The 18543-nt window shown below is 43.9% G+C and overlaps 1 protein-coding gene across 2 annotated transcripts in view; it reads left to right on the forward strand.

Moving 5' to 3' along the window:
- The window catches only part of BRD3 (bromodomain containing 3), a 42987-nt gene extending 25150 nt beyond the window's left edge, over window positions 1-17837 (forward strand). The window contains exons 6-12 of one of the 2 annotated variants that reach the window (XM_033011955.2): window positions 369-740; window positions 7126-7254; window positions 7668-7859; window positions 8680-8915; window positions 9438-9730; window positions 11584-11712; window positions 12486-17837. In XM_033011955.2, coding sequence (XP_032867846.1) covers window positions 369-740; window positions 7126-7254; window positions 7668-7859; window positions 8680-8915; window positions 9438-9730; window positions 11584-11712; window positions 12486-12601 — 1467 coding nt within the window. In that variant the 3' untranslated portion in view covers window positions 12602-17837. The remainder of the gene's footprint in view (window positions 1-368; window positions 741-7125; window positions 7255-7667; window positions 7860-8679; window positions 8916-9437; window positions 9731-11583; window positions 11713-12485) is intronic. The other variant, XM_042786480.1, reaches the window with a different exon arrangement.
- Window positions 17838-18543: the final 706 nt, after the last annotated feature.

The raw sequence follows: 18543 nt of genomic DNA on the forward strand, positions 1-18543 counted from the left end.
GCTGAGCTGCAGTAATCGACTGGGCGCACTCCTTTCCCTTGGCAAAGATGAGGTAAGAGTCCTTAGTTTAAATCTCAGTGAAATACATAGAGCTAACACATTTTGCGTCATGTTTGGGGTTGGGTTGGAGACGTGCAAGTGGCTGGTTACTGTGGCTCAGATGACATGTAGTAATACATCGTGTTGTAGTCACTGAATTGTGTATTGAAGCCTCTAGTCTCAAGTCCCATTTATCCCAGTGAAGCAATTGCATTTTCTGTTAGAGGACAGGCGGATCTCAAAAACAAGGGTGAACTGTGCTAGGTTTCTGCTAGCGTAGCACAAGAGCTGGGCGTGTACTCATGAAGTCTGTCCATCTGCTGTTTCAGAAAAAGGGAGTGAAGCGGAAAGCAGACACCACAACCCCCACCACCTCCGCGATCACTGCCAGCAGGAGCGAGTCACCCACGCCCCTCTCGGACCCCAAGCAGGCCAAAATCATCGCTCGACGGGAGAGCGGCGGCCGGCCCATCAAACCACCAAAGAAAGACCTTGAAGACGGAGAGGTCCCCCAGCACGCAGGGAAGAAAGGCAAACTCTCTGAGCACCTCAAGTACTGTGACAGCATTCTCAAGGAGATGCTCTCGAAGAAGCATGCAGCCTATGCATGGCCCTTTTACAAGCCTGTTGATGCAGAGGCCTTGGAATTACATGACTATCATGATATTATCAAACACCCCATGGATCTCAGTACTGTTAAAGTACGTCCACATTTACCACCTCTTTTGCAGGGTGTCACAGCCCTCTGGTTGCAGAGGACTGGCTCCTTCTGGGGGAGGGGGAAGGGACAAGGGTAGACAACTGAACCTGTTTGGATATCACCTGGATATTTTTATATTTTGTTTCCTTGCCCTCTCTTTTTTTTCCCCCATAACCTGGGACGCTTTTTTTTTTTTTCTGCCCTGCAAAGCAGACTGTACGATGGCATCCTCTCCTCTTTGTGGATAGTCCAGCTATTTAAACTTATGTCCTTGGGATTGTGTTGCGCTCTGAGAAGAAGAGGTGCTGTATTTCATAGGATTCGATTGATAGTATCCCATTTCCAGAAACTGCTGCCCGCCTGCTTGCTGGCATGATGTGTGGTCCAGATAGGCTTACGCTGAGCATTTCCAACTGGAACGTGATGATCACCTGGTACTCGGGGAGGGGAGGAAATAATGTGATGCTTGTGTGGTTTATGCTTGGCTCTTCAAGAGCTTAGCTTAGTATGGTCCAATATTCAAGGTAGACTGGGAGGTTTTCTGACTGCCTCCCAAATATCCATGGAGCTAAGCCATGTTTTTCTAGTCCCCATCTTCTGCTTGTGAGCCAGCCATTGGAATCAGTGTTGGTGGAGGTGAGACTGTCTTCCCTGTGCAGGAAATTAAGGTATTTCTGCTGGCTTTCACTAGCATGCCAGAAGTGTTTTGCTGGCAGCTGAGACAATGCCTGGGATTGTCTAAATGCCCAGGTGACAAAAGGGCAGCTGTGTTCATGATTCCTTTCATGTTCCTTGGCAAATACTATGTAGTACCTGAAATTGGTGTGTCATGCTCTGATGTGCCATGCCATTCAGCCCTGATGCTGCAGGGGTTCTTAATACAGCTGCAATATTTTTTACAAGTATTTTAGTTGCATTGTTTAGTGGTGAGAAAATAGTTGTCGTGGTCTGTGCACTGAGGATTAGACCAGGCATCACCAGAGTTAAAATTGCTGTTCTGATGCTATGGTTCTGGGAAAGTTTCCCCACAGCTCTGTGCTGTGGTTTTCCCAGTCATAAAATGGAGATAATAATACTTAACCTACCTCACAGGGCTGTTGTGAGGACAGATATCTGGAAGGCACTATCTAAGTACTAATTATTATTACTGATTGGGTTTGTACAGACAAGACTGCCTATGAGTTGGCAAAAGCATTGTAAGCAAGCTCTGCTGGAGCTAGGCTTGGAGACCGTTCTTCTACTGAGCTTGCAGTGCCCATGCTTTGTTTACAAAAGCCATGCAATGTGCAGTATTTCTGACTTTCAATTAAGCCAAGCTGTGTTAAAGGCCTGCAGCAATTTCCTGGCAGGAGAAGAGGGCAATACGAAGGGTGAGGTGAGCTGCAGGCAAGAAGAGGGACCCTGAAACACAGTGGTAGAAGCAGGAGAAAGGGCTAGCTTGAACATGGTAGTCTGTGAAGCAGGAGCAGCTAGGTATCTAGCTCTAAGGTTCTGCTGATAGAGGAAAGTCCCAGTGTTTTCTTGGGTAAGTTTCTATTTTCTCTTGTTCTTGAGCATGGATGAGGAAGGAAGAAACTCCCCTCAGTTTTGCTACTGCAGTGTGTTCACCATCCCGCTGATTTTGGATGCCCAGTACTGAAGGCCTACTTAATCCTTGTACGTTGTTTTAATTGGATGACTTGCTGTCAAGGTCTGCTTGCTTCACTTTGCATTGGAGTTGCTCCTCTCCACCAGCTTGGAGGTCCATCCACATGGCTTGGATCATAGGCCAATGGATAATTCAGGTTGGTCAGGAGGCCTGCCTCCTGCTCAAAGCAGGGTTGCTTACTCACTCTGATCTGCTCCCTTCCAGGGGTCACCACCTTCTCAGTTGAAGGGTCTGACCTTGCTCCTCTGATGCCAGTGAGTGGGCTGGGAGCAGCAACAGGTTGCAAATGGGGTTCTCTGTGTTCTTCTGTAAGTCAGATCAGAAGTGCAGTACTTAAGTGGCATCAGGAACCTTCATATATGATGCTTTTTACTGTGCATACATGTCAAAATTTGTTCTAAGAGTATATAAACTGGCCAGTAGCCTTTAAAGGAATTTCAAAGTATGTCTGGTTCACAGAAATTACTGAAGTGGGAAGAAGCATCTATTGCTCAGTGCAATGGTTCTTTTGTTACCACATTAGATGATGAAGTGCTATGGATAGCCTTTTCTCTACTGGTCTTGTGAACACAAGTCGTTAGATGATCACATCCTGGATGAACTCATTCAATTACTGTACTGACTTTACAGGGATTGCTGGTAAACCTTGTCCTTTCAGACCTGTTCTCAGCTCAGTCACGTTCCCTTGGCTTCCTAGGGATGCTGTGGGTCTCCAGAGATACCTGCAGCCTGGTAGATCAAGCCCTGGGTGAATGCAGTAAGATTAGAGATGGAGAGAGTGAAATCCTGACTCTCTCAAAGCTGGTATTTTGATGTGTTGTTAGGGGGCTTCTTACTGTAAGAGAATTTGTGCTGTATTCTGCAAAATCTAGGTGCAAAACTGTGATTTCTTGGCTTGGTGACTTCTTGCTTAAATCTCTTTATAGTCCTAATTCTGTTCTTTTAAAAAGTGTACGCCTCTGCCCTTTTTCTGCAAGTGCAGGTGGTATTTTCCCTCTGTATCTTACTAGTGTAGGGCAGAAAACTGGAGACAAGTTAATGGCAGATCCAGTGGAGTCTTTTGTATGTAAAGACTCTGGATTGTCTTTCCATGTGGTAGTATTTTTGTTAATAAACTTGTTTGAAGTGCTGTCTGGTATTGGTTTTTTATGGAGTGTTTTATTATCATTGCTCTTGGCCTGTAGATCATAGTGTGACTTCTCTGAGATGCAGTCTATAATACATTAACTGCATGGAACAGAAACCTGCCATTTTCAGGCAGTGTAATTTTCCAGTGTCAGGGGATTTCTGTGTGACTTGGAAAGGTGCAGAACTGAATCTAAAACAAGTGACAATGGCTGTGGTAAAGCAGAGCGACTAATAGCTTTCAAACTAATCTTGAAGGAATTATGTGAGAAAGTAAAACATAAGCATTGCTGCAGCTATAATAGATTCCCCAACACCTGGTTGCTTGTCACTTTGGGTCTCTGGTTACATGAGGCTTGATTTTCTTCAGAGAATATCCTTCGTGTCCAGGAGCATTTATTTCCAGGCAGTGCACCCAGCAGAGGTGTGCTTCAGAAGGATTTGGAGATTGTTTTCTCTGCGTGCGTGGTGGAGGAGGCAGGTTGGCTGTTGTGGCTGTGCCAGTGGCCAGGGAGAGGTGGAGGGACTGTAGCTGAGCTTGTTGCAGCCAGGAGCAGAAGGGTGTGCTGGAGTGCTGTGCCAGAGCTAGGGCAGTGAGAGTGGGAAGAGCTGACGGGACAGGATCAGCGAGCTCATCTCCACATCTATTTCTTTGCTAGTTATCACAGAGCGGGGGGAAAAGGCAGAACTGCTTGGAGTAAAGAGAGGAAAGGATGAAAGCATGAGGAGAGAGGGAGGCAGAGGCATGGGTTACACCTTAAAAAAAACCAAAAAAAAACAACAAAAAACCCAAAAAAAAACCTAAGAGGCAGCAGCCCTAATTCCCTGTAGTAGGTGAAACACTACAGCTTCATAGCAGCTCTGTGCTTCTGCTGCCCTGTCCACAGGCAGGCAGGGCCCGCTTGCAGTACGTTCATGTCCCCCTCTCTGATGTTGGGCCCATGATGGAGCTGGGAGGAACCTGGAGCATCTCTTCTCTCTCTCCATCCTCTGGCTGCCAGGACACGGTAGCAGTGATGTGGATGTCTCTGCCTTTGGTTTACTCAGTGGTGAGCAAGTAACAGTCCTTGCTCTGCAGGAGGATTTATACAAGGTGTTTACTTTTGGAATAAAGCGCTACCTCCAGAGGTCTAGCTGTGCTCACTGGTTAATTTTCTTGCAGTGAATTGCTGCGGTTTCAGAACAGGTGAGTTCAGGGTCTTGAAAATGAGGAGACATTCTTTGGGGGAATTTTTAAAGATTTATTTAGTGGCACCTATTTTAGAGTACAAATGCAGATTCACAAAGCATCTGCTTCTGTTGAGGCAGTTTCTGCAAAGTGCAATTAGGCCTCCAGAAATCAGGCTGAGTCCTCATTAGCTGGTAGAGATGGCATTTTATCTACTAATGTTGCTGGACGTGTGTGGCCCTGTCCCTTGTCAGCACCTGCCCTGATGCCGTGCCCAAGGTATGTGCTTTGAGGACAGGCTGATGTCCAATTTAGCCTTGGAGAAGAGACAACAGAAAAGGGACATGTTAAATCTTCAGATGTGTAAACGATTGCTGCAGGAAGGGAGAGAACAAAGTTTTTTCTGCATCCTCTGTGGGCAGGACAAGGCTTACGTTAGAGCAAGGGACACATTAGACGTTAGGAAACAAACTTCTGGATATTAAAGAATATTAAATGATTTAATTGATTTCTAAGGAAAAAATGAGATTGCTGTGGTAGATATTGCGTGGGGCAGATAATGGCCTAGCTGGCCTCCCAGCACCTCTGCTAATCCTGCTTGTCTTTGACTCCTGATTTGCAATTGTGAATGTACTAACTTTTTTTAAGCAGCTGGATATCTCGAAGTGAATTTGTAACAGAAGATATTCCAGTCCTTCAATTTAAAGTTCTTTTTTATTTTAAGTTAATTATTCTTTACAAGAAAACAAAACAAAAATCCACAGATTGAAACTGTTGGGCTGAAAAGCTATTGGGTTTGGATGAAAGTGGAGCCTCAGACACTGGAAAATATTTCATAGGCAGTAATCAGCCACTGAGTGTGCCAAACAAATACAAGCTCATTAAAAAGGCCTTTCATGCAGTAAGACATATTTTAAAATAAATGGGCCCTTTCGTTTGAACATATGTTTTGCTTTGGAATTGGCCTGAGATACTTTTCAAGCAAGGCTAGTTCTACCTCAGACAGGAGAAGCACAAGCCTATTTCCCTTTCTTTGTGCTGTGGCTCAGAGGCTGTCTCCTCATTTATTCACCAAGAGAATGAGGTTTTTTGACAAAAGTTTGACAGATGTCTGGCTGCAGCACTGGAAGGAGTAAGGCTGCAGGAATGTCACCACCCTGCGTGCAGGTCCCTCCAAAGCTGTATCCCTGGAGGTGAAATTCTGCCCTATTCAGAACAAAAACAGTTGTAGGGAGTCACTGCGGTGTTTCAAGATAGTTCCAAGGTCTGCTGTGTAGCTGTGAAATTCTGTAGCTTCTGTTGAACAAATAGGAATTTTGCTTGTGTTAAGGCTTCCAGTGTGGGTTGCAGCCTTGCTTTCTGCTCGGACAGGGGATGTGTCTTGCCCGATCCCGTTTGCAGCCTGTCTGCCAGTTGGCCCCTTCCCTTCACTGCGGGATACAGGTGCACAAGATACACAAAAGGGAGGCCTACGAGCACTTGGCAATCAAAGAATTTCTTTAAAACCAGGTCTTTTAAATGCAAATGAAATCTAGTGTTAGCTTCTTTTTCCTTTTGGTAAGAGTAATTGGAGCTAAGGTTTTATACATAGTAGTAATATATGCATAAAATCAATTAAGTTCTAGGAATGCTACAAACTGTTCTCTAAACCCAAGTCATTTAGTTCCAAACAGCAAGAGAAATGGACGAAAGTGAGAGCTGAAAAATAAGAGAAAGTAACAAAGTGCAAATATTTAGCTCCTGATACCTTATCTTCGCCACTAGGAAATAACATTATGAATAGGTTCATAAAGAGTGAACTCTGTATCCACTCTCTATCAGTTGGACTTTTAAATCAAGTGTAGGTGTTGTAGTGTAACTGTAAATGCCTCTCTTGCTGTAGGAATTGCCAAGCAAAATTCATGCCCTGTGTTAGCAGGAAGTCAGAGTTGGATGGTCATGATCTTTTCTGCCCTTTCAGATTTAAAGGGCAAAAATATTCAAGCGGCATGTAGAAATACATGCTTAAGGTATGCCTGTAATTTTGTAGCTTGATTGTTTGTTCACTCCTATCCTTCCTGTCCATGATCTTTGTTTACATTAGTTTCTGATTTAGCAAACCCTTTTTCTAAATTACTCTATTTTCTAATAGAATGTGAACCCTGACATATTTATATAGTACTACTTAGAAAAAGAAAACATCCCAAATATAGAATCTTAACTGTTATGGAACAGTATCAGCTTCTTCGGTTGTCTGGTGTTTGCTTGCTTGTTTTAAAAAGCAGAAACTCTGAAAGTTATTTGAGAACCAATAAGCCGGATCAAACTACTGTTCTCTTAGACAAATGGGATTTTTGAGGTTATTCTGAGCTGTCTCCAAGATGCACGTGTCCTCCATGCAGTTGCTACAAATGCCTTCTGCTTATGGCTTTTTCTCCCCTTTCCCTTTGGCTTGTTTGTTTGCAGAAAAAAATGGACAGTCGGGAATACCAGGATGCACAAGGTTTTGCAGCAGATATTCGGTTAATGTTCTCTAATTGTTACAAGTACAATCCTCCAGACCACGAAGTGGTAGCGATGGCCAGGAAGCTTCAGGTAAAGGTGTTGGCAAATGCATCTTCCAGAGTACATTTAGTTCAGCTACGAGGTGTCCATTCATAGATCCAAGTGTGGATCTGCTCTTGACACCAACAAGAGAGAGTCGGTGATTCTTTCAGCCCTTGAAAAGAGCCGTGTTCTCTGCTGCAGAACTGTTAGGCTCTTCACATGGCATGGCCCAATGCCCTGCTTGCTCCTAAAATGTTATATTCATTACTATATAAAGTAATGGAGGAATTTTCTTGGGCTTACAGAATATGCCCATCTGTACATTATTATTTACTTGTACAGCACCTTGTGTAATGCAGCAAGACCCTGACCCATGGTGAGGTGTCTGGTGTGTTTAAAAGGCCTGAGTGAGATCTTTGGGGCTGAGGCTCTTTCTCACCAGTTTTTCCCCCTTTTTGTAGGATGTCTTTGAGATGAGGTTTGCAAAGATGCCTGATGAGCCCGCAGAGGCCCCACCTCCGCCTCCACCAACAGCACCAGTGGTGAGCAAAAGCACAGAGAGCAGCCACAGCAGTGAGGAGAGCTCTTCTGACTCAGATAGCTCAGACTCAGAAGAAGAGCGAGCAACTCGGCTGGCAGAGCTCCAGGAGCAGGTATTGCCACGGCCAAGCTATCTGTCTGTGTCTGTGCAGAAGGAAGGGTTTAATTTTGTTCTTAAAAATCCCGTCGAGGCTGGGATGCTGCAAAGCAATCTCTGCTTCTGCCAGCTAAAGGGGAAGAACACTCAGCTGTGAAGTAAGCACATGTTTGATGTAATGTTAATTTTCTTTGAGACAGCCATTCTTGGTGCTGTTGCTCTCTGCTTCCCTCTGGGATCTCAGAGTATGAATGAGGGTGAAGACAATACTAGGGATCTGGGAGGAACAGAGAGACTCATTTTGTATGAGAGCTCAGGCATAACAAAATACATCACAAACTTCCTGTGGGATATTGCCCCCCTGTACCCTGTCTGTCGGAGTGAGATGTTTTGACTGTTCTGGTTGCAAGTGCTTAGGCCTTGGCCTTTCTTATTATGCAGATGTACAATGCCAGATGCTACAGTGCTTACATGTGCTACGGTAATACAACGAAGCATTAATAAAATAGCTTATCAGGTGTCCCAAAGCAAGCTAGTAGGAGAGCCAAGAAGTGAACCCAGGATTCCAGAGACCACGTTGTTAGTGTTCTAGATAGAGATATTAAGCCTAATTTATTTTTGCCCCTATAAAACAAGAACGATGTTTTCATTTGAGTCCTTGCACTGCGTTCTTTCAAGAATTTAAAATCAAGCAGTGTCTCCTGAATTCAGTCACTAGACTGCCTGATCACAGACTTTGGGATATACTTACATGTTGGGATGTAGAGGAAGGATATGTGGAGGCATCAGTTATTTTGCCGTGAAGTCTGATTAATTTTTACACTGTTCTCCCCCAGCTAAAGGCCGTCCACGAGCAGCTAGCTGCATTGTCACAAGCGCCAGTGAACAAACCAAAGAAAAAAAAAGAGAAGAAGGAAAAAGAGAAGAAAAAGAAAGATAAAGAGAAGGAAAAGGAAAAGCACAAGGTAAAAGCGGAGGAGGAAAAAAAACCCAAGGTGGCTCAACCACCAAAACAAACCCAACAGAAGAAAGCCCCAGCTAAGAAAGCAAACAGCACAACCACAGCTAACAGGTGAGAGCCTGCCTTCAGCAAGTTGCCTTAAGGGGAATGCCAAGAGCTTCCAGCCCAGTTCTCCTGTGCCCATTGAATTCCTGGTGAAGCTGGGTTGTCAGAGCAGTTAATTTGCTGTTGAATAGTGTCTCCATTCCCAGACAACTCCAGGGAGTCTTTAAGTTAGAGCTGGCAATGAAACCATCATATTTCCACTGTCCAGCTCTCTTAGAATCCCTGCCTGATCACTCTCAGATAAGGTTTTGCTTTTTGCCATTTGCGCAGCCAGCAAGAATGTGCCATTTCATTGCTGCCCCCCTGCTGCTACATGGGCTTGTTGTCCTGCCTCACGGGGCTAAAAAATAATAGGAGTAGAACAGCTGATCTCAGACTTCTGAACTTTTTCAGAAATTGTGGTGCTGTTCAAGCCGTCTGGCTAGAGGTCCAAAGCCAAGAGTGTTGGGATGTTTGTAAAGGGGGGTAGAGAAGAGTTCATTGCCTCTGTATACCCACGAGTGTTTCCATGCTTGCCAATTCCTCCAGGCAGCCCAAGAAAGGAGGCAAACAGGCATCTGCAACCTACGATTCAGACGAGGAGGAGGAAGGTCTGCCCATGACATATGATGAGAAACGACAACTCAGTTTGGACATTAATCGCCTGCCCGGAGAGAAGCTGGGCAGGGTTGTTCACATCATCCAGTCACGGGAACCTTCCCTCAGAGACTCCAATCCGGACGAGATAGAAATAGATTTTGAAACATTGAAGCCCACAACTTTACGAGAACTGGAGAGATATGTGAAATCTTGTTTACAGAAAAAACAAAGGAAACCATTTTGTAAGTTACCTCCTGGGGCACACGTCCCTCACCAGCTCTTGAGCTCAGCTTTGGAGTCAGGGCATGTGTGTTGGGATTCTCTTACCCAGCTGTTGGGTATGCGATAACAGGGATTTTTAGAGATTCTTTTCTCCCATGAAAATGTACAGAAACTTTCTATTTTTTATGTTCTTTTTTCCCATGATGTCATGTTGCGGAGACCTGGAGGACTATTGTGTTCCTCTACAAGACCCGTGTGATACCTTTATTACTTATCTAGAATCTAGAAGGCACTATAAAGGTTTCAGTCTCATTGTGTTAGGTGTTAGGTGCACACATCTGGAAGGATCAATTTCTTATTGTGAATAGTTTAGCATCTAATTAGGAAGGAAACAAAAAACATGGTTGGGATCCAAAACATCAAGGGAATAAATAACTTGCACAAAGTTACCTGGGCAACCTGTGGATTCTGGGTGTGTCTGAGTTGTATATTCACCCCACAACTGCTCTTCCTAGGTGGCCTGATCACCGTATTGCTCTCAGTCTCTGTTAGATCAGAGGATTAATGTTAATGTGCTGTTGAGTGTACGGTTCAGTACGGGAGAATTTTCTCCATGCCTCATCCACAGAGTGAATTATTGTGGCCCCTTGAGAGTTTATTTCCAGCTGAATAGCAGTAGGATCACTTACCTGAAGTGGTCCTGGCTCTGTCCATCTGCTTGTTGGTAAAGAGGGAGTTGTCCTGTTAAGAGTATAACACAAGAGCTACTCAACTCTTGCAGAGCACCTCCATTTCTTCCCCACAGGATTTTCAGGTAGCCCTGAGCAAAGTTCAGACTTTGACCCTTCTTTTTGCTTTTTAATACACTGCTTTGATTCCCCTGCTCCAAGTCCTGCACTGTTGGAATAGCTCAGGAAGAGGTTTTCCAGAGTGGTTGGGAACAAGAAGCATCCTTTTATTTTGGAACCAAAGCATAGAGTAATGCAGGTAACTTGAGCTGTCTGCTCCTCTGGGGTGGGTAGGCCCTGGCCTGGCAGGCTGGTGTGCCTGAGCCCAGCCAGGCTTTTGTGCTGCCTGCTGTCTGTTGCAGTGCTTAGTGTCCAGGGGCACATCCTCTTAGGACTGTGGTTTCCAGATTTCTTTTTTATATCATTGCTTTAAAACAGTGCACAGAAATGTAGGTATTTCCTTGCTGGATCAGGCAAAGTATCTGGCCTGTGTCTTGTGCTTCTAGTACTGGCCAAACACCTGTGTTCAATTACTCATTTGGAGGGCTATTTCTTTTGCTCAGAAGTATGAGTATTGCTGGTACTTCTCACCACTTCCATCCTAACTGATGCAGCTACATTCCTGTTGTCTGCCAGCCTTTGCTTCAGTTGGTTTTTAATTTGTCTTTTTAGTTTTGTTTTATATTTAAAGCAATATAAAACACAGTAGATTCTTGCGTGAGGTATCTTAAGTTTCAATGACAGATGTTTACTTCTGACAGCCTTTAATGGGACACTTTATTTTACAGGGCAGAAAACCCATGTAACAATTCTGTAATTACAAATGTGTAACTATTGACCATAAAACTGACTGGTAAGTAACCTGTAACTACAAGGTTATTACATGGATATTTTTATCTTCTAAAATACTTTCCAGAAGATACCTCTTAAAAAGTGCATGTTACAGCATGATGGTGATTGGATGATCCAGACAACTTCGTATGTTGCCCTCTATCTGGGATGTGTAGTTGCTGTGTGGTCACTTGATCTTAGCAGTGTCACTGCAGAGTGATTGCACAGATTTACATGCCCTGTAAAATAGTGATGTCCACGCTTTTTCACCTGCAGTCATGCAGTTTCAGAAATTGTGCATTCCTCCTCCACAGCTGCAAGTGGAAAAAAGCAAGCAGCAAAGTCAAAAGAAGAGTTAGCTCAGGAAAAGAAGAAAGAACTAGAAAAACGGTTACAGGACGTCAGTGGGCAGCTAAACAACAACAAAAAACCTGCAAAGAAAGGTAATGGCTTTGCTTTTACTGTGCTAACAATGCCTGAAAAGCTGTGTATGTAGATAGACTTCCTCAGTGAAGCAAAACTACTGTGTTCTTGTGCCCTTGGGTTTATCAGTAGTGGTCAGTAGTGTTGGGACGCGGCGAGTTACTGATGGGTGCTGAGCTACTGTGTGGGAGCTGCTTTGGTCCCTGTCCAGATGGAAGCCCTCCTGGGTGGTAAACGTGAGGTGTCTTGGAGGTGATTCATCCTTCAGAGGGGGCTGGATCTTCTCTGTGTTAGCCTGTGCAGGACTCTGCATACAGACCAGTACCACAGAGCATCTAACAGACTAATTTTCTTCATTGTGGGATTAAAAAAAAAAAGCCTAAGAGCCCATGTAGTGCAATAGTGTGAAAGATGGTACAGAAGGTTCTTCCAGTGCAAATTAATGAAGTTTTTCTCGGCTTTGCACAAGTCAGGCAGGGGTTTCTTGCGTTCGGAGGTTGCACCGAAGCACACAGGGCTCTGGACACAGCTCCCCAGGTGCTCTGCGCCGTCTCCCAGTGAGCACCGTAGGGCTCCTGTGCCCATCCCGGGTTTTCATGATCTCCTGCAGCCTGAGAAACCTTGCCACCCACTGCCAGGACAGGCCTGGCTGCAGCAAGCAAAGGCTGTGGGTAAGCAGGCTGTCCAGGCAAAAGGAAGTTGTGAATGAAGCCGTGGTGGGTGAAGGCTGTGGGCAGACTTTCTCTGTTTCGGTTCCTTGCAAGTGACCGCATCGCTGCCTTCTTCCCCGCAGAGAAATCCGGCTCAGGTCCCTCCGGAGGCCCTTCCCGGCTCAGCAGCAGCAGCTCCTCCGAGTCCGGGAGCAGCAGCTCCAGCGGCTCCAGCTCGGACAGCAGCGATTCGGAATGAGTTACGGACACTTACACACAAAATGGACATCACCCTCACCAACGCTCTGCAGTGTTCCTTTCTCTCCTTAATATACTGCTCTTGTTCCATGGTGGTTAGGTTGTTTTGTTTTTTTTTTCCCTCTCTCTTTCTCTGACTTTTTTATTTTATTTTTTAATTCAGTGTTATAAAAGGTATCTTCCATTTTTTGGGGGGCACTCTTTTAATAGGTCAAAGATCTTTGCGTGTGCGTGTGTGTGTGTGTGACTAGACTTTATGACAAATAGTTCCCTTTGCATAAAGTCTCTAAAATACATTTTAACTGAAGAGGATTGGTTGAAAATGGAAAAACTTTGAACTCTTAGCAGGAGAGAAATAGAAAGTCCTGCAGGGTTTGTAGTACATTTCCCTTCCGCCCCTTCCCTCTCCCCAGAATGTTCTCTTTTAATAAGCCTGCCTGGCTCACACAAGGTAAAAAAAATAATCTTTTTTTAAAGAAATCTCTGTAAAATGGTACTGTATCTGAAAGATGTTAGCTTTTGAACTAGTTGGTGTATTTGTTATTAGCACTAGTATTCTTAATCTCGAAGTCTACAGTGTGATAAAAATGTCAGATGCTATGATCTTTTTACATAAAAACAAAACAAAAAAACCTAAAAAAATTCTTATGTACTGTGGATTGCTAACATGCTTTTTTTTTTAATCTTGGTAGAGGCATAGGCACCTGTTTGGGAAGGTATTTAAGCATGAATTTAACTTTAAGCACATGAGCAATAGAAGTGATTGTATTTCTTGGTTTTCCACTCAAAATTTTAATTTTTCTCGGGGATATGTTGGGAAGAAGGAAGCAAGGGACACTCAAGTTTCTTGGGAATGTTATTTTTAACATCAAATAGATAATTTCCAGGAAATGGACACTCTCTGTGAACATTTTTTATTTAATTGAAAACAGGTTTTGGCTGAAAGTTCTCAGCTGGACTGCAGAGTGACCAAGGCGAGTCATGTGCACGTTACTAGACACATGCTTAAGTATTTTCTCCATGACAAGCACCTCAGTCTGGGCTTAAAATAAAGGAGCACTTGAGCTCCAGCTGAGGCTGAGCTGGGAGGGGAATTGGAGAGGGATGTTGTGTGTGTTTGGTTGGGTTTTTTGTTTTTGTTTTTTTTTTCTTCTTTTTTTTTATTTCTCTCCTTATCGTTTCAGTAGTGAGCTCCTAGAAAGGGAATGCTACTTCTGTGTCATGCAGGGTGCAGGTTTCCAGGCACAGAAATGCTTACCTCAATAAAACGAAAAAAAAAAAAGGAGGGACTAAAAAAGAAGAGACAATTTTTTTAAGGCTTACAATTTTTTGAGTCCAGCCTAATGTTTTGACCTGCATTGCTGCAATACACTCTGTTTTCACTGTCCCTAACTTCATGTATATACAAATACTTTATTTATTAAACACCATTGGTCATTTAAAACTTAATAAAAAAATAACAAAAGTAAAGCTGCACTATGCAGACCAGCAGAAATGCAGACTTTTAATGTGGTTTGAACCAGATTTTAAAAAACAAAACAAAATAACAAAGCAAAAAAAAATCTGAGACTTTATTTAAATATATTGGACTTTATACCTACCGGTGCTACAGTCCAGTCTGTTGTGCATCTGGTGCTCTGTCATGTTTGGTGTGTTTATTTTTTTTTATTTGTTTTCTCTCTTCTTTCTCTTTTCACCCCAGACCCCTTTTTTCCTGTTTTGTACAGATTTGGGAGACGTACAGGTAGATACAGTTTCTTGATGCAGCATGTTATTGTTTTCTCAGTAATATTTCCAGAGGTCTTTTTTCCCCTCTTGTTTTTGTTTTTGTGTTTGGTTTTTTTTTTTTTTTTTGTAGAACAGTGGGGTTTTTTTCTTTTATAATCCAGTTTTAGGAAGACACCAGTTCTATAATTATGTAAAACTTGTAATCTGAAGGGCAGAAATTTATTGTAAATTCTTAACTTTTTATTGTAAAGAAAAAATATACAGAGTTTAACAAAGTTATGCCTTTCCTTCTCCCAGCACCAGCCCCTAAGGCTGCCTCTCTACCGGGGGGTAGCCCTAAAATTCACCTTCCCGTGGTCTCAATTAGCAGTTTGCCAGAGGCCCCACGGTGCAGATTGCACCGGCTTTTATTTTTCCCATAGGCGAGTGGCCCTGGAAGCCTCCTCAGCCCCAGCACACGGTTTTCATTGCCTGCAGGAGCTGGGACAGGCGATCGCGTGGTGTCTGGGTGCTGGCCCTGTGCTGCAAAGCCGGGGAAGCGCGGGGCCAGCCCGTTGTTAGCCCTCCGTGGTCTGCACTTCGGCTGCATCCACGCTCAGCTGCCAGTCACTTCGTGCCCATCGACCGAGGTGTTGTGAGCTAGGCACTTAGGCATCTGTCTTTAAAAACTTGCCATTCAAAGGTCATTATTTCAGTGTTCAGGTGTGCATCTCGTACAGCTGACGTGCCTCTGTCCATGTCTTACCTGTATAGGGGCAGCAGCACGCTCCCCACGGTTTGCTGTGGAAAAGAATTCCCATTTTTTTTTTTTTTTTGGTAAGGGCTGAGAGCGTGGTGCTGTGTTGCTGTGAGGCGGTGGGTTCCTCCTCGAAGTTGCTGGGCATCTTCGTCTCGCTTTCCAATCACTCGGGTGCTTGGCCCAGTGACAGGAGGCTCTCAAGTCTTCGCAGATAGTTTCCCATAGTATTTGAAAGTGGATGAACTAGGGTATCTGATTCATACTGAAATGAATGATTTTTCTTTTCCATTAACAATGGAGTTATTTTTAGTTCCTGTTTTTTTTTTAAATTCTGCCCTTAAAAAAATCTTCCCCTAGACAGATCCTTAGTAATATATTTTCAGAATTTACTATGAGGAAATGTAATATACACCTAATTAAGAGCTTAGGTTTTTTTGTTTTTTTTTTTTTAATGGGGTTGGGTTTCATCTGTGTTCCTCCTATTGTCTGAGACCTGCATGATCAATGCCAACGAGTATTTTCATTAAAACAATTCCACCCAATTCGGAGCCGTGACAACTTGGACAAACGAGCTCCCAGTTTTCCCCGCCTGAAGCCTTTTTCCTGCGTGCGTTAACCGGAGCTCTGCCGCCGTGGTCGCTCCTGGGTGGAGAACAAACCGCGGGCGGTGCTGGAGGCAGCAGCAGCCCGGCCGGCCGCCGCGCTCACCACCGCCTGCGCCACGCCGAGCCCGGGGACCCGGCTGGGCAGCCTGCCCCCATCCCCGCCGGCCACGGCCAGGGTGCGCAGGAGGTTGGAGCCGAAGGGTTGGGGACCAGGCGGGAAATGATGGGAGGGGGCCTGGCCTGGGACTGCCTGCAGCGCTGGAGGAGGAGGATCCCTATTTCAGTTGGCAAAGCTGTCCTAGCTGGGGGATTTGCGAGGAAAACAAGCAACCAAAACCACCGAGGAATATGAAGAGCCACCTGCATGTCTCTGATATATCCGGGCTGGCAGCTCTAGTGGGAAACTGTTCTCGTGGAAAGTAAGGCGTTCGCTGGGAAATGGCAGTTCACAGGAGAGGTCCATTTTGGCACGACCTTCATTTCAGGAAAGAAATTGGTGGCTTAATTTCAAAATGTTGTTCTTACACTTCTTCGTTTTCGTATTGTTTGTAGCGCTCATTATCTCTCGACATGTCAGTAGTGGTGCCTCTTGTATCTCCAGATGAGAGTGTCTCCAGGAAAGAAGAGATGTTTTCAGTCCATAGTAAGTAGCAGCAGCCCTTAATGAGTTGGAAACTGAAACAATAGAGCATTTATTTAACTGAGTTTGTATCGCATGACATGTCAGTACAGATGTCATGAAATAACTTTAAAATGATCAAACATATAACATTTGAAATAGCATTTTTAAACTTAAGAATAAAAAAAATGAAATTTTTATGGTAGAATTTTTCTTGAATGAACAAAGTTTAACTTTGTTTTCCAGGGGAAACGTCACTGAAATCAGTATGATTTCATATGTATGCATACACACAAATAGTTTTATTGAAACTGTTTTTTCTGACAAAACTGTTTTGACAATACAGCATCTCACCAGACCTACTATCAATCAACCAGCATTACTGCACCTTTAAAAACTTTGTTAAACTTTATCTGATTGTAAGGTCAGCCTGTTTTTTGGCATACCATCAGACGTAGGCTCAGTGGGACCAGAGGGAGATCTGCATCCCGTGGGCTCTGGCCCTGATCCATCTACTAAAAGAATCTGTTGCATCCAACAGTTTTCTGCTAACCAAATGTTGTCTATACAAAATGATTTCAGTTTTGTATTGATGTGATTTTAACCTTTCCTACCGACAGGGTTTGTAACTGTAGAACTGATATTTCAGGACTCTGTAACTGTTGTTAGCGAGTGTGTGTATAATAGGTGCACACACCCACCCACACATACACAAGCACGTGTGTGCGTGTATATATACAAATTAGTTACCCCGTGAGGTCTCTTTCCATGTTCTCTATGTGGTAGAAGCAGACTGCAGTTACCTAATCTAGTTCTTTCTCTGTTTTGGGGACTTTTAGACCAGTTTTTAATTTTTTCCTTGTTTTGAAAGGAATGATGTTTTTTAAAGTTGGGGTTGGAGCTAGGGGCAAGGGATTGGGGCATGACAAACTAAAACCACAACCTTTTTAATACTGAATTTTACAAAGACTTAAACATGAGCAGTTACCACTAGGGCTAACTGTGAGCAGGCTCTGCATTGTTGAAGATAAATTTAGGGCGAGGATTCATTATACTAGCAGCATTATCTTGCTTGTAAAACAATGAGATACATTTTTTAAAGAAATGATATTTGCATATCTTTTTAAATGTCATTTTTAAAAATAAACCACCAGCTAGGATTTGACACAGGCCACTTAGAACTTACCCCTGATACTGGCATAACCAATCCAGAAAGATTTGTTGTTGTATTTTTTGGTTTTGTTTGTTTTGTTTTGTTTTGTTTTTAATATTTAAAAAAAGTTACTTTTCTGTATGATGTGCATGCAAATTTACCGTAACTTTTTCTTAAAACTTTTTAGTGCCATTTCTAGTATATTCCTGTAAATGTCAGTTACTGAAAAGAGTCAATGTAAGTAGTTTAGCTTGTTTATTGCAAATTGCTGGCCTCAAACACAACAATTAAAAAAAAGAGTTAGAAAGTAATCTTTGATGTTACTGGTAATCATGGACCCTGGTCCTGGGGCATTTGTTTTGTTTTCATAATAAAAAGAAAAATTGTTTTGTGTGTGCAGTTTGATCCCGTATTTTCCCCTCTCCTCTCCCTTTCCCTCTCCTCATCTTCTTTTTCAGGTGTTGCTCTTGCTTCAGTTGAAAACTTGTAGGGCTTTGATCGAGCGGTCAGTTGAGTGGCATTACCAAGACATAAACATAAATACACGAAGAGACCTAGTGCCATGAGTACTGAAATAATTTGGAAGTCATTTTGCAAGTGCAGCTGTTAGCGCCGATGGAGTGCCACGCTAACGGGGCAAACTGCCTTCAGAGCAGGGGGCAGGTCTGGGGCACTGCCAGCGTGGTCTGGGGTCCCCAAATCACAGTTCAGTACCTGGCGTGGAAGTGCTCCAAATACACCTTTCTGTTGGTGAAGGAGATACTCGGGCTGCTTTCATGTAGCAGGGCAGCGAAGGAAGGACTTCTAGAAGCCTACTGTCTGTGGAGGGGTTTTAGATTATGTGGGAATTGCATCTGATGGAGGTAAGTTCAGCTGAAAAAAGAGGAGGTGGACATTTCACCCATGTTTAATGCTGACTACTTCCAAGCCCCCAGGACCTGAAGGGAACCAGAGAGACTTCCTCACCAGCACTGGCAGGGGACCCGCTCCACGAGCCGGTGCTGGCCCCGCGGGACAGCGAGCCCAGGGTGACCGGGACGTGGAAGACACAGCTGGGAAAGGGGGGGCCCAGAGCAGCTGCTCACAGTCACAGCAGAGT

This window comes from Tyto alba, unplaced genomic scaffold (assembly GCF_018691265.1).
Source record: "Tyto alba isolate M040663 unplaced genomic scaffold, T.alba_DEE_v4.0 Super-Scaffold_11, whole genome shotgun sequence".
Taxonomy (NCBI): domain Eukaryota; kingdom Metazoa; phylum Chordata; class Aves; order Strigiformes; family Tytonidae; genus Tyto; species Tyto alba.